The sequence below is a fragment of the Bos grunniens genome, chromosome 12, assembly GCF_055505025.1.
Source record: "Bos grunniens cultivar Pamir isolate PY7600 chromosome 12, Bosgru_T2T1.0, whole genome shotgun sequence".
Classification (NCBI taxonomy): domain Eukaryota; kingdom Metazoa; phylum Chordata; class Mammalia; order Artiodactyla; family Bovidae; genus Bos; species Bos grunniens.
The window spans coordinates 2,056,185-2,073,022 of NC_141176.1; the positions used below are offsets into that span (position 1 = coordinate 2,056,185).

Genomic DNA, 16,838 nt, shown 5'->3' on the forward strand with positions numbered 1-16,838 from the left:
GAACAGAGATCATTCTGTCATTTTTGAGATTGCATCCAAGTACTGCATTTTGGACTCTTTTGTTGACCATGATGGCTACTCCATTTCTTCTGAGGAATTCCTGACCGCAGTAGTAGATATATAATGGTCATCTGAGTTAAATTCACCCATTCCAGTCCATTTTAGTTCGCTCATTCCTAGAATATTGATGTTCATTCTTGCCATCTCTTGTTTGACCACTTCCAATTTGTCTTGATTCATGGACCTGACATTCCAGGTTCCTATGCAATATTGCTCTTTACATCATCGGACCTTGCTTCTATTTCCAGTCACATCCACAACTGGGTATTGTTTTTGCTTTGGCTCCATACCTTCATTCTTTCTGGAGTTATTTCTCCACTGAGAAACCCAGGTAAGCTGATAGGTGTTGCAAGAGGGCATCAAAGGGCAGACACACTGAAACCATACTCACAGAAACTAGTCAATCTAATCACACTAGTACCACAACCTTGTCTAACTCAGTGAAACTAAGCCATGCCCGTGAGGCGACCCAATACAGGCTTGTCATGGTGGAGAGGTCTGACAGAATGTGGTCCACTGGAGAAGGGAATGGCAAACCACTTCGGTATTCTTGACTTGAGAGCCCCATGAACAGTATGAAAAGGCAAAATGATAGGATACTGAAAGAGGAACTCCCCAGGTCGGTAGGTGCCAAATATGCTACTGGAGATCAGTGGAGAAATAACTCCAGAAAGAATGTAAACCTCTACAAAACTGCAAATACAGCTACCTGTCAGTCAAAATTCTCTGATCACAATATAACTGAATTAGAAATCTGTAACAGAAAGAAAAAAAGGTGATGTTCTACAATTAAAGAAGAAATCTTAATATAAACTTAATATAAACTTATATTTAGGACTGATTGATATTGAAAATAACATGTATAAAACCACTGAAATATAGTTAAACCAGTGGTAGAAGAAAAATTAATAGCCTCTAGATGCTTATGTTAGAAAATAAAGGAAAATAGTGAGTTAAAGTAACCAGATGCAAAAAGAACAGAATGAATTCAAATAAGGTACAAGAAAGAAGAAAATTAAGATAAATTAATGAAATAGCAAACTAAAAACATAATAAGGGTTAACAAAGTCTAGCACTGATTCTTTACAAAGTCTAATGAAACTGATACTCTGCAAGACTGACCAGGAAGCAAAGAGTAAAGATGCAAGTAAACAATTTAAGGAGTAATAATAATAAAAACACACTTTCAACAGAAATGAAAAAAACAGCAAGAGACCTATGCACACCAATCTCAAAGTCCATCAACTCTAGAGTGGAAAGAAAGAAGTAGTAGGCCCACACAGTGGAATGCTACTGAGCAATAAATGGTAACAAACTACTGACACATGCTTACATCACAGATTCACACAGCTCAGTCAGTAAAGAATTGCCTGCAATGCAGGAGACCCAGGTTTAATTCCTGGGTCAGGAAGATCCCCTGGAGAAGGAAATGGCAACCCACTTTGGTATTCTTGCCTGGAGAATCCCATGGACAGAGGAGCCTGGCAGGCTACAGTCCATGAGGTCTCAAGAGTCAGACATGACATAGTGACTAAACCACCACCAAGTGAAAGAAGCCAAATACAACAAAGCATGTATTATGTGATTCCATTCATGTGAAGCGTCAAAAGGCATGTTTATAGAGAAAACATAAAAGAATACACAGATATATTATCAAGAACAATAAGTTGTTGTTATTCAGTAGCTAACTTTTGTCCAACTCAGGCTTCCCTGTTCTTCACCATCTTCCAGAGTTCGCTCAAACTCATATTCAATGAAGAATAATAAGTATAAGGTAGCAAATTTAAAATTAACATACAACTATCAGTTAACTTTTGTGTACTAATAACAGAGAAAAAAACAGTATTTTTTTTTAAATAACATTTACAGCAACAAAAATAGGAAGTTCCAGTTATAAAGCCTGCTAAAGATACACAACCTATATACTTTAAATAAATTGCAAAGGGCTTCCCTAATGGTACAGTGGTAAGAATCCGCCTGCCAATGCAGGGGACTCGGGTTCAATCCTTGGTCTGGGAAGATTTCACGTGCCGTGGAGCAACTAAGCCCACGTGCCATAACTACTGAGCCTGCATTCCAGAGCCCACCTAGACCAGTGAGCCACAACTACTGAGTCTGTGCATCACAACTGCTGAAGCCCATGCACCCAGAGCCTGTGCCCCGCAACGAGAGTTACTGCTGTCTAGTTACTACGTGGTGTCCGACTCTTCAGTGACTCCATGTACTGCAGTCAGGCTCCTCTCCACACTGGCATTACCAACTGAGCTCCACCTCCTGCCAGATCAGCAGGGGCGTGAGATTCCCACAGGAGCAAGAAACCAACTGTGAACTGTGCATGTGACGGATCTAGGTTGCACCCCCCACTTATGAGAGAGAATCATCCTGAAACCATCTCCTCCACTAAACCGACCCCTGGTGTCAAAAAGGTTGGCTGGTAGAGCTTATAATCATCCATTGCAGGAATTTTTATATTAAAAATAGTGGCAAATACTACATATAAGGCCTTTATTTTTTCCTCTTTAGAAAGGCAGCTAACCAGCATTTCACTAATAATTATTAACAGTAATCATAAAGACATCAACTGTCTTTAAGCTCATATGCAGATTCAACACAATTTCAATCAAAACTCTGACCCATTTTAACAAACTTCATCATCTGATTGTAAAATCTTTCTTGGGGAAGGGGGCCATTAGGAACAGAATAGCCTGAAGAAGAATAACATATTTTACAACCCCAAAATTATAAAAATTTCATAATATCAAGTGCCACAAAAGACACAGATCAATGGGATCTGCATACACTACTGATGGTAATACAAATTAGTACAACCACTTTGAAAAATAATTTGGCATTATCTGGTAAAGTTGAATGCTGGCTTATTCTAGCATACAATGACTCAATTCCTCATTATATTCCCTTAAGAATATAAGGGAACGTGCACCAGGAAAAATATATGTTTGTTCCTAGAAGCAGTAGTACTGCATCTATTATTTAAAGAAAAAAAGAGGAAAAAAAGAAACACATTTAAATATCCATCAACAAGAAAATGAATAAACTATGTATGTTTAAATAGTTTAAAGGAAAGGAAAGTGAATTTGCTCAGTAGTGTCTGATTCTTTGGGACCCCATGAACTGGAGCCTGCCAGGCTCCTATGTCCGTGGGATTCTCCATGCAAGAATACTGGAGTGGGTTGCCATTTCCGTCTCCAGGGGATCCTCCTAACCCAGGGATCAAACTTCTATCTCCGGCATAGGAGGCAGACCTTTACCATCTGAGCCACCAGGGATTCGTTTACTATTATACAAAAGAGAAAAATCAATGAATATCAGATACTTACAAATGGACATACGTTAGAGCTATCTGAAGCATGTTACAACAGACAAACTGTTCAGTCACTCAGTCGAGTCACACTCTTTGCGACCCCATGGACTGCAGCACGACAGGCTTCCCTGTCCATCACCAACTCCCGAAGCTTGCTCAAACTCATGTCCATCGAGTTGGTGATTACATCCAACCATCTCATCCTCTGTCATCCCCTTCTCCTCCTGCCTTCAATCTTTCCCAGCATCAGGATCTTTTCCAATGAGTCAGTTCTTCACATCAGGTGGACAACGTATTGGAGTTTCAGCTTCAACATCAGTCCTTCCAATGAATAGTCAAGACAGACTTCCTTTAGGATTGACTGGTTTGATCTCCTTGCTGTCCAAGAGACTCTTAAGAGTCTTCTCCAACACCACAGTTCAAAAGCATAAATTCTTCGGCGCTCAGTTTTCTTTAAAGTCCAACTCTCACATACATACATGACCACGGGAAAAACCATAGCCTTGACTAGATGAACATTTGTTGGTCAAGTAACATCTCTGCTTTTTAATATGTTGTCTAGGTTGGTCAAAACTTTTCTTCCAAGGATCAATTTTCTTTTAATTTCATGGCTGCAGTCACCACGTGCAGTGATTTTAGAGCCCAGAAAAATAAAGTCTGTCACTGTTTCCATTGTTTCATCTGTTTGCCATAAAGTGATGGGACTGGATGCCATGATCTTAGTTTTCTGAATGTTGAATTTTAAGCCAAATTTTTCACTCTCCTCTTTCACTTTCATCAAGAGGCTCTTCAGCTCTTCTTTGCTTTCTGCCATTAGGGTAGTACCATCTGCGTATCTGAGGTTATTGGCATTTCTCCCAGCAATTTTGATTACACCTTGTGCTTCATCCAGCCCAGCATTCTGCATGATGTACTCTGCATACAAGTTAAATAAGCAGGGTGACAATATATAGCCTTGACATACTCCTTTCCAATTTGGAACCAGTCTGTTGTTCCATGTCCGGTTCTAATTGTTGCTTCTTGACCAGCATACAGATTTCTTAGGAGGCAGGTCAGGTGGTCTGGTATTCCCATCTCTTGAAGAATTTTCCACAGTTTGTTGTGATCTACACAGTCAAAGACTTTTACTGGTATATATACACCAGTATATATGTTAGCATATATCAAACATTATATTTAAATTGCTCAAGTAATTTACCTAACATTTTGAAAGTAAGACATTGGGTAGTTTACAGAAGTGGCAGGAAGATTAGAGAACTAGGTCTGTAGGTTTCACAGCAAGTAAAATTGAAAATCAAACCACAGAATTGGTTTGATGGCAGTGGTGTGGTGATGAAACAATTTCGGATATGAATAATAAAGAAGAAGCTCTAATTTGTAGCATTTGCCAATTTCCATAGCTAAATTCAAATTAGTCAGTCCTAAAGGAAATCAACCCTGAATATTCACTAGAAAGACTGACGCTGAAGCTGAAGCTCCAACACTTTGTCTACCTGATGCAAAGAGCCGACTCACTGGAAATGACCCTGATGCTGGGAAAGATTGAAGGCAGGAGGAGAAGGGGATGACAGAGGATAAGATGGTTGGATGGCATCACAATGGACATGAGTTCGAGCAAACTCCAGGAAGTGGTGAAGGACAGGGAAGCCTGGCATGCTGCAGTCCATGGGGTCACAAAGAGTTGGACACGACTGAGTGACTGAACAACAACATAGCTGATTTCAACTACTGACCTCTAATCAGGGAAGAAATGCTGATAATCAACATTCATAAGATGGAATAAGCTAGATTCAACACACTCAAGCATCTAGCTCTATTCCTTGTGCTATCAATCCCTGGACACTGACCCCAGCACTCCTGTAGCTATCAATCTTGCTGTAGCTTCTACTACTACCAGAGAAAACCACGGTTCCTGCTTTTCTGTACAACTAACCCATATCCTGTGCAGCTATACCTGACTAATAGAGCTGAGGTCCATGTCCACAGCATAGGTGCAAAGGATGCTGGGGAAAAGCAACTGGCATTTTCTTCTACACCACGAAGACTTTGAAAATGGGAAACTCCCCCAAACAAAGGAAAAGATTCAGGTTCTAGGAATCATAAATGTTATCTATATTTATCTTGCATATATTTTTATCAGCCAAGAAGATTTTGTCAAATGTTATTTTCTATAGTTTGTATCAAAAAAAATCTTACTTTGGTAGCTTTATTATCAAAATAGAAATAATGTGTGTATGAATGTGTATACATATATTATCTTTAAACACACACCAAATATACCTTCCCATTTTAAGATATTAAATATACCCCCAATTAGGGATCTGCCTATAATTCTCTTACTGAGAATTACAAGCCTAAAAACTAACAATCTAGCAAGAGAAGCAATCTCTCCACCTCATCACACTAAGCTCGTCAAGCTGAGATAGCCATCCCTTCCTTATACATACACAGCATTTGTTCTACTATACTGATAACTGTTGGTTTCTTGATTTCTTACTAGTAGGCAGGGATTGTCCTGTTGATCTCAAAGCCCCTGCACTAAGCACAAATATACATTCAAAAATTGTTTGATAAATAAATTCCCTGTGTTTTTTTTTTTTTTTACCATAGTTTTTTACTATAATTTATTTAGCACTTAGCAAATACACCAGAAAATGTGGCAGTATTTTTACATAAGTTAATTTACCTCCAGAACCGAAAAGTATATTAGGATCATTTGCATGTCTTAAATGGGAAAATTGAAAGCAAAGTATTTTAACAGAGGTTAGTCAGCCAGAAGAGGAAGAATTAGAATTCAAACTAAGATATGCCTAACACCAAACTCTGTCTTCTTTCTATTACACATCCTAAAACTATAATAAAATTTATTACATACTAAAAACATGTAGGTAAAACGGGCAATGGGAATATTAATTCTTAAAAATTCATTCTGTTCAAAAGAGACCAAGAAAATTAGAAGAACATGGCATTCAAGTTAGAATTTGAAGACTAAACAGCAGTTTGCAAGGCAGTTGAGAGAAGAACATCCCACTCACATAGCAATTATTAAGGTCCTATAGCAACAAAAAACTATGATTTTAGACAAGCTGTAATTCCCTAATCTCTAAAGTAAAACCAAAGTTGATAATAATTTCTACTTTTCAGTGCTGTTCTGAAGATTACACAGATAAACTATTTAACATGGGACCTGTCATAAAGTAGGTTCTCAATAAAGACAGAGGAGATGTGTTTACCGAAAACTAGAGTTCTCCTAGGTAAGTTAGGGGCTTGTACCAAAAAAGGTCAAGAAGGAAACAGGTTAAAAGCAAAAGGAATTGAAAGAAATAGCTTTGGAAAGGCAGTCCCTAATCCTGATCTCAAATTTTTCAAGGGATATTCATATACATCAAGAGTTTAAACAGATAAATAAATAATAATAAAAGAAAAACTTTCTGAGTCATAATATGGTATATACTAGAAGATCTAAAAGTTTCTACCCCTTAGAAAATTTAAAAACAAGGCATTTTAAATGCCTGTTGCTGCTGATGCTGCTAAGTCACTTTAGTCGTGTCCGACTCTGTGCGACCCCATTGACGGCAGCCCACAAGGCCCCCTCGTCCCTGGGATTCTCCAGGCAAGAACACTAGAGTGGGTTGCCATTTCCTTCTCCAATGCATGAAAGTGAAAAGTCAAAGTGAAGTTGCTCAGTCGTGTCCGACTCTTCGCGACCCCATGGACTGCAGCCTACCAGGCTCCTCCGTCTATGGGATTTTCCAGGCAAGAGTACTGGAGTGGAGTGCCATCGCCTTCTTCTAGTAACTGACAAAAAGACCATAACCTTGAATAGGTTTTCCCTTGAGATCGCCTGAAAAAGCATCGATTTATACATCAAAGTAATAGCACAGCACATAATTTGCTCTTATTCAATCAAAGTAATTGCAGCCAACCAATTACAAGAAAAACATTGTGAGACTCCAGTCAAAAGTAACACTCCTGCCAGTGTGTCATTTTCCTATTTCCATCCTTCACCTCTATAGCTGTTTGTTCTCTGAGAGAATTAAAACAAAATGAACAGTTTGTTTTTCAATTATCAGAGTATCAGTCTAATATATATTCTATACATATTGCTTTGTGCACTGTTTTTAAACTCCACAGAAGTCCTACTAATAACTACCAATAAGCACTTGTAAATAAAGCATGGTAAAATCAGTTTCAGTAATCATTTTCTTCTCAAATTAAAAATTCATTTTTAATTTTAATAACTCACTAAAAGAAACACTGGTAAATCATATTATTTAGCACATAAAAGATTAACATATGAAACATGATACAATTTATTTAAATTAAAACTTAAAAACATTTTTCAATTATTTTTCTTTTTAAAAACATCCAAGTTCTATACTGTCAGTAAGAGGGCATTCAGTTTGAATTTTAAGCCAGTGAAGCCATCTTGTGGTTGATGTTGGTGTTGCTGCGGCTTTGAGAAGGTCAATTTTATCCCCAAAATTAGGTCTTTAGAAAGGCACATACAAACTGTCAGTCCTAGAACTTAGATGGAAAAAACCCCACAGATCTGAAAAGCCTTTCCTGTTAGGGCTCCACAATAATGCATAAAAGTCCTCACATACCTGGATTGGTAATAAAGCATTTTTACATTAACCTATATTTTATAATTAACTTCTACATCTTGGTTCAAAGGCAAAGCTATGAAAATAACTACAAGCAAAATATCAAACTTGAAAAAGAATACAAAAAATATTAAACAGTTTTACAGTAAGTATATGTTTTACTTCCTTTCTGTCATGACTTTTTTCCATGATTTTTAGCTGAGAAGCTAAATATTCTACGGCCCTGTCATATCTAGAAATACAAAGCCTGCCCTGAAAAATTCAAAAATTGCAGCATATGGCTTTCCTGGCACATATTGCTTCATGCTAAAAAAATTTTATGGCCTAAAAATTAAACACAAACTGCCTACAGGAAAATCTAGCTTAGGCTTAGAAGCCTGGAGAAAAGTCATCATATTCTCACTCTCACCACTTTTTTAAATTTGTCTGAAACCCTTGCATCAAAGTTATGAGCAACCTTATTGAGAAAACATGTGAACTGCAAAATACTATTAAAAAGTGAATGGGAGGGAAGAGAAAAGAAATGTGCACAAAACTATTACATTAATTAAAAACAAAGTTAACTTGTAATTTTTGCCATCTTCAGATCAGATCAGATCAGTCTCTCAGTCGTGTCTGACTCTTTGCGACCCCATGAATCGCAGAACGCCAGGCCTCCCTGTCCATCACTAACTCCCAGAGTTCACTCAGACTCACGTCCATCGAGTCAGTGATGCCATCCAGCCATCTCATCCTCTGTCGTCCCCTTCTCCTCCTGCCCCCAATCCCTCCCAGCATCAGAGTCTTTTCCAATGAGTCAACTCTTCGCATGAGGCGGCCAAAGTACTGGAGTCTCAGCTTCAGCATCATTCCTTCCAAAGAAATCCCAGGGCTGATCTCCTTCAGAATGGACTGGCTGGATCTCCTTGCAGTCCAAGGGACTCTCAAGAGTTTGCCATCTTACTTCCTCCCAAAATAATCAGTGATAATTAATAGAATTTAAAACTTCAGTTTCAAACTCTAGGTAACAATGCCCTTCTGAAGGTCCCAGTTTGTCTTTACAGCAAAAAAGATGTCGATTCAGTGTTCCAGGATTAACTGTCTTCTCCTAACTACTGCCATCTCTCTTATCAAACCATAGCCTTCTCCATGCCTCCTTTCCAAATGCTGAAAATGCCATATCTAAGTCTTATTAATTATGATAATAACAATACACAGCATCATCATAAGCATTTACTTTTGACTTCTCAGGAGAGGAAGTTTGAAGACTCTTCTCTACATTCCTTTAATTTACCTCTAAAAAGCATTACTGCTCCTGTCTTGAGGAATCTCTAGTACATTGTATGGAGCCCTGGACCTAATAAATAGGCTTCCAAGAGAGTTGGAAGACACAGGACTACAGCCCTTTAAAAGCGCCCACGCTTGACTAATGGAAGTAGCTTGTAAAAAGACAGCCTTCTCTCTTCTTTTGCTCATTAAGTATTAGCTTCTTAAAGCTGGGGCAAATGCTCTCAAATTCCTTTTGCTTTGGCTTCGTCTCTCTTAGAAGTAGTAATATCACTGGCTGGCATAAAACTTAGTGGAAATTGTCAGAGAAGGACTCTGGCCTACTTTGATTCCATTGTACTAAGATCAACTTAGCTCAAGCAATAAAGTTCTGCATTAGGGATTGGGGCCAAAACACAGTCAATAATGAAGCATCTATTCACATTACCTCATTTACTGGATTCCGTTTTTCCCTGATAGCTCAGTTGGTAAAGTATCAGCCTGCAATGCAGGAGACCCCAGTTTAATTCCTGGGTTGGGAGATACCTGGAGAAGGGAAAGACTACCCACTCCAGTATTCTGGCCTGGAGAATTCTATGGACTGTATAGTCCATGGGGTCACAAAGAGCTGGACACAACTGAGCGACTTTCACTTTCACTTGGAGATCTCTCAGTAACAAGATACCCAAGTCAGGTAATAAATATTCATGCATTCTTAGATGTCCAGGACAAAAACACCATCCTAAATGTCTCATAATGCTCAATATTTGTCATACACATTGCACTACATTTACAATGTAGTCACACAGGTTTTCATTTAATTCTTCAATGTCATAAAGGAGACAGCATTTGAATGATGAGAAAATTAAAATCTGGCAAGATTAAATAACTTTACAGAAGTCACAAAAATATAAGTGGAAGAATAAGGATTTAAGTCCAGCTGAAAAATTCTAAAATCTGTATCCATCCAGTATGTTACCAGAATTTTTTTATTCTCCCTCTCCACATTGTATCTGAAGCTCATCAAAACTGTCTCTGCTTCCTGAGATAGCTAATCTATCTCACACTTTAAATTTTCTAAATTAGTTTTTGCAATTAGTTTCCAGCATGTTTTGTTTGGAAGATCACTAGGTAATCCAGTTCTTTCATTCTTTTTTTTATTATTATTAAAAGAAAATTAGAAAATATTATTATTTAATACCAAAATCTGACATGATCAAGGAACAGGTAGATTACTTATTCAAATACTCTGCTTATCTTATTCACAGATTAAACTAAATTTTATTTTAAATTTTTTATTTAAAATTTATTTTAAGCAACAGTTATACATAATTTAGTGTCTAGAGCCATGTCTTAATGATTCTGTCACCAATAACATGCTAAAGTGCTGGGTAATAAAGCATTCCGATAAAGGCACAAATAAAGTAACTTTTACTGTTTTAGTCTTACTTTATAGACAAAGAGCACAAGTAATTCATGTCAAAAATATATATTACTTAAACATTTATTATTGCCTAAAAGCAGTTCAGTTCAGTTGCTCAGTTGTGTCCGACTCTGTGACCCCCACAGACTGCAGCATGCGAGGCCTCCCTGTCCATCACCAACTCCCGGAGCTTGCTCACACTCATGTCCATTGAGTTGGTGATGCCATCCCACCATCTCATCCTCTGTTGTCCCCTTCTCCTCCTGCCTTCAATCTTTCCCAGCATCAGGGTCTTTTCTAATGAGCCAGTTCTTCACATCAGGTGGCCAAAGTATTGGAGATATATTTTTATATAATGTATGAAATTTTAACCAAAGACAAATGAGTAACTCCAGTGGGTTGGCTTCTAAAACTTCTATTAAAATTAATTTTCAAAACATCTTCACTAATACTGTGAAGAGAATTATATTTGGTATCAGAAGCAGGTAATGAAAGGGAAAATATAATCAAATCTGAGGAACAGAGATTTGTTTCATGTGAAAAGGGCTCACTCAATTTCTGTTTCATGTGAAAGGGCTTATTTTGTATCTTCTCATTTTACTAAAGCCACTCATAAACTAAAGCCACATGAGCATTAAGAATAATTCAAAGGATAAAATTTGGTATAGAAAATTCTAGATTCAAATATTCTAAGTTATATCTTGTTGCTGTTAGCTATATTCAAAGGAAATTCTAAAGAGACTACTTATAAAATTTTCTGAAGCAAAAATGCTCTGAGAAGTTGGAGAAAGCGGAGAAAACTCTCGCAGTACCTTTCCCTGTGAGCTTTTAACAGTGGTAGGTTCTGAGAGTCCTTAAAGACAGAAAAAGAAAAAATGGAAAATCAATAATCCAGAATGCTAGTTTTCTTAAATAGACTAGTGTAAGGATATGCAGGCACTGCTTTGATACTCGTTACTTCTTCTGTGAGGAACTGTTGCATTCATCAGACCTGTCCAAGACTGCTGCCTAATTTGGAGTTCTACACCCTAGAGGTTCTCTAAGTATGTTTCCCAGATTGGCTGAATCAACATCCCACAGAAACCTGTTCAAAGTACAAATTCTCAGGCTCTTTCCCAGTTCAGTGGAGTCAGAAACATGGCAGTGGGCGAGGTGGGAAGCTGGCACTCTGTGTTGTAGCAGGCCTCAGGATGACTCTGATGCACACTGAGGTCAGAACTACTACCATAACCAGAAAATGAAATGCAAGGAACTGGAGAGGACTCTGAGAAGAGCAATGAAGATGAATGGAACGCCGGAGACAGAATAAACAGAGGAACCAAGATAGATGGTTTTAACAAAAAGAAACCTGTAGCAGTGACATTTACAAGATTCAAGTATATGAAGAATTATTCACAAAGGAAGGTAACCAGATGTTCTCCACTTCCCTGAGGGAAGATAAAGAAGATATTACGGACTTAAGTTGCAACATAAGAAATTTAGATTAAAATACAATTAAATTCGCTTACATAGAATATTGTTAAACATTAAAATGAATTGCTGAGGAGTCTGTAGAACTCTCTTCTCTTGAGTATCTGCTTCAAAAGCTAGGGCAGATTATAAACTCTTGTTCTCTTTCCAGCTAAATGACTACCACCTATCACATATGAGGACCAACATTTAGAAAATGTGAAAAATGTTGATACATTATAGACTTTTTGAAATTATCTAAAATTTAAAACATCTAAGGTATAGCAACTATCTTAAATACGTGAGTATTAAAATGATAAGAATACTTACTCAAACTCAAAACATACACATTCAAAGTATTTCAAATTATAAAGATGTTCATTAATAATTCAAAAAGTGAGCAACAGCATATATAAAATTTTTGATTGACACAGTTTGCATTATTTTCAAATAAAAAGAAGAAATTGAATATAAATGAATAAGAAGTAAAAAACTAACTGCTGCTGCTGCTGCTAAGTCGCTTCAGTCATGTCCGACTCTGTGCGACCCCATAGACAGAAGCCCACCAGGCTCCCCTGTCCCTGGGATTCCCCAGGCAAGAACACTGGAATGGGTTGTCATTTCCTTCTCCAATGCGTGAAAGTGAAAAGTGAAAGGGAAGTCACTCAGGTGTGTCCCACGCTTAGCGACCCCATGGACTGCAGCCTACCAGGCTCTGCCATCCATGGGATCTTCCAGGCAGGAGTACTGGAGTGGGGTGCCACTGCCTTCTCCAAAAGACTGACTAGTTGGCATCTAAAATCCAAAAATTGTATCCTTGTATTTCAAAAAATCACTGAAAAAATTCATAACATAAATACATAAGTTATGAAAAATGATAGCAGTAACCAAATGCACAGCTTTGCCAAACTGTTCCTAACATTCTCTCACAGTCTTATACTTCTATATCAATAAGTTCATTAAATAAATATGGTAACAGATACTAAAATAAAAAGATACAAAAAGGTCCTCTGAATTCCAATATCTGGTAAGTCTCACACGTAAATAAGTGTGTCACAGTTATAATTCCTAAGACAAGAGTATTTTTTTAATGTTGAAAAGTCACCAAAAGTTTAAAAGTTTGTTTTAATAATTTTCCATATGTATAGGAAGTCACTAAAATGATAACTGTGTGACTTGTTCCCTCCAAAATATTTTGAAGTTGTAGTCTTCCTTGACAAAAAATAATTCCAATAATTTAGTAGATGTTCATATTTATTGTACTTAACATAATTTAGGAAGTTAACATTTTTCTTTACCTTTTCTACCTTTCCACCATTGATGTCACTGGGGAGGAATTTCTTGCCAATTGTTCTCAAGTCTGTCTAAAATAAAAATATTATTATTAAAATAAAATTAGAGAAAAATGACTCTAAATCTAATCTCACTCACAAACAAAGATAAAATTAGTTAAGGTCTGAGTAACAGAATTTAACTATATGTTAAATGTAGCTTGTATTTCAACTGATTATGAGATCTATATATGTAAAAATCAACCATTTTCAGTCCCATATATACACTGTTTAAAGTACACCAGTAAATTAAACAGTAATATATAAGGCCTTACTTACATCTGGTAGTATTTCTCTGGGTACCCTTTTATTAAAATCTAAAACTTGATTTTATGTAAACTATATAGACTTAGTAAGAAATTAATGTCACAATCCAAAACCAAATGACTACTTTGAACAAACAGAGTATATTTTCGACAACTAAATTCTATATAACTTTGATATGCAGAGACATGAAAGTACAGTACTCTATAGGCTGTGATACTCCTAACATAAAGCTACATAACATACAAATATCCCAGAGAATATTCTTTACTACAAAAGCAGGAAGTCACAGTAAGACTGTACTGTAGTAAAAACATTTCATTTGCTTATTAAACAAATTTCAGAAATAGAAGCTGGTGAACAAAAGACTGACTACACGAAAATCCAGATGCACCTATTACTCAACAAACCAAAGCAAAACATAAAAAGGACTAAGATAAACAAAGCTATAGCATTTCTGATGCAAAAACAAAACTTCAACTACACACACAGTCTACATAAAATTTTTAAGGATTCAGTCTTAAGAAGTGAAAACTAAAGGAATAGTAAGAAATTTATTCAGAAGAAAACTAAATACTACTCATGAAAAAGGCCTAATTATTTAAGCTAAGAAATTATCTTGATGCTTGAGACAGTGAGGTTAGTTCAATAACTAAATTTGTACTTTTTTTTAATTCCTTAAATAACAGTAAACAGAGCTCTTCATTGTCTCAAGAGCAAGAGAAAAGAGACTCAGAATGCATTTAATCACAAAAATTTTAAGGGAGAAATTTATGTTAGACTTAAGGCAAAAATACTATCAATAGATGATTACAATTACTGTATTATTTATAAAAGGATAACACATAGAGAAATAGGATAGTCTTCTTTGAACACCTGCTGCTGCTGCTGCTGCTAAGTCGCTTCAGTCGTGTCTGACTCTGTGCGACCCCATAAACGGCAGCCCACTAGGCTCCTCTGTCCCTGGGATTCTCCAGGCAAGAATACTGGAGTGGGTTGCCATTTCCTTCTCCAATGCATAGAAGTGAAAAGTGAAAGCGAAGTCGCTGAGTCGTGCCCAACTCTTAGCGACCCCATGGGCTGGAGCCTACCAGGCTCCTCCGTCCATGGGATTTTCCAGGCAAGAGTACTGGAGTGGGGTGCCATTGCCTTTGAATACCTACAATAATATAATTTCACTTGAAATATCCACATACAGTCAGCTTAAGAAAAAAGAATACATATTATACAACCCTCACAAATCCTTTCCAGTCTTTTTACTACCATGACTTTTATTTCTCAATGTAATGCAAGGATCATTCCTAAAGTACAATTCACTGAATGGAACTCCCAGGCAAACTAAGCCCCATATCCAAATATTTAACAATGTTTCAGATTTATCCTTTGTACAGTCTCCAATAACAGAGTGAAAGAACTATAAACCAAACCTCAAGTTGCATGCATTTTTACTTTGAAAATACTAAGCAATATATGGGGAAAAAATTCTTATCCTGGCATTTCACTGTTTTGAAGATTAAATAATACATATGAAGCACTAAGCACAATGACTTACAAAGAATAAGCATTTAATAAGTGTTAGCTATAATGTTTACTGAATATAAAACACGCATACTGTTATTATCTGAATGCATGTAACAAGTAAATAATACAACTAAGTTCATAAAAAATCACTATTTTGAAAGTCACAGAAAAGCTGAAATATTTAAACACATATAAGAAACAGAATATATACAAATTTTATGATACATCATGGTCCTTCATTTCTGATTTTATCACTAGTTATAAAATGTAAAATAAAATGAGGCATTTACATAAAGTATTATAGAAATAAGCACTAGACTAAAATTCTAAACTTCAATTTACTGTATATTATAACTAATATGACATGTCAGAAATTCTCTAAATCCAGATAATTTATTCCTCCATAAGATCAAAAATATATTAACAATTCTATCTTCCAAAGTTGTTGTCATGCTGAAAGAAACAATGTAGTCAAAGTTCACAGAACTTTTAAAGTATCATACACACATATAAGGAAGATTATTTCATTGTTCTTTTAGCAAGATGAAAATGACCTACCAAATATTTAAACATCCTAAAATCAAAGTTAATTCTATGATTCAGATGCCATTATATCAGGATCACTAGAATAGCTGGGTCCAAAAATGCATTTATAGTGAATAACTAATTATTCAAGAGAAATATTTAACCTATAAGATGCATGTGTGCACACACAAACAACATTCCTGACTTATTTCTTCAAATAAGTTCAGCAGAGTATCTATTTGGCAGAGCATTTTATACTATACAGAATATTAAAAGAAATTTTAAAACAATCTTTTAAAATTTTTACTATTACACATTATTTACTAATTTAAGACTAGACTATCACTTAATTTTGCTCTGAATAATGCAGGAATTCAAAACTCCATGCTGAATTTCTATATTATTCTTAAAATCCTTACTCCTCATTCTACAGAGTAAAAATTAAGAAAGCTCCCACCTTTCAACATACTAATCCATGCTAAAAAGAGTTACATAGCACCTCTAAGGCTGCTACCTTTAGAAGGGCCCACTTACAAAGTTGGCCCTAAGCTGGCATCTGGGAACTTGGTACCAGAACCATTCCCTAACTGAAAATGTGGCCCACGGCCTAAATTATTTGTATTAACAATGTGATATGGTGAACACCTGCTTTCAAGGGGAGATGTCTAGAATTTTGTTGCATTCTAGGCAGAGAGTACATTTTTGAACAGCCCAATAAAAGCCTAATGGACTTTCCTGGGCAGGAAACACTCTACATACATACTATTGCTTTGTTCACTGCTAGATAAAAGAACAAATTCAGTGTGTTCCCCATAGGAGGAAGAGAAGGTAAGAAAGCTTGTGCATGGATTATTCTCCCAATATGTAGTAAGTTATATATAAAAATCAATAATGCAAGTCTTTCTCAATTAGGGATTAACATCCTGCAATCACTCACAAGTTAAAAAATTTCAACAGAAATACTGTATGTGACTGATTTTACTTCAAAGTTTAAGAACTTGAAAATTAGACTACTTGTCTGGTATAGACTTCATCCTTATTAAAAGTATTTCTTTAATTCTATTACACAGCATGATAGCTTTGGACTGGAC

General features: G+C 36.3%; 1 protein-coding gene across 13 annotated transcripts in view; it reads right to left on the reverse strand.

Annotated features, from left to right (window-relative positions):
• TDRD3 (tudor domain containing 3) overlaps nt 1–16,838 on the reverse strand; it is a 217,514-nt gene that overhangs the window by 134,301 nt on the left and 66,375 nt on the right. For 10 of the 13 annotated variants that reach the window (XR_015137568.1, XR_015137569.1, XM_086328441.1 and 7 more), the window contains one exon: nt 13,405–13,470. The exons of the other annotated variants lie outside the window; for them this stretch is intronic. Coding sequence is in view for 6 of the 10 variants with exons in the window: in XM_086328441.1 (XP_086184567.1) it covers nt 13,405–13,470 (66 nt within the window). In the remaining 4 variants the exon portion in view is untranslated. The remainder of the gene's footprint in view (nt 1–13,404; nt 13,471–16,838) is intronic. 13 annotated transcript variants of the gene reach the window in all.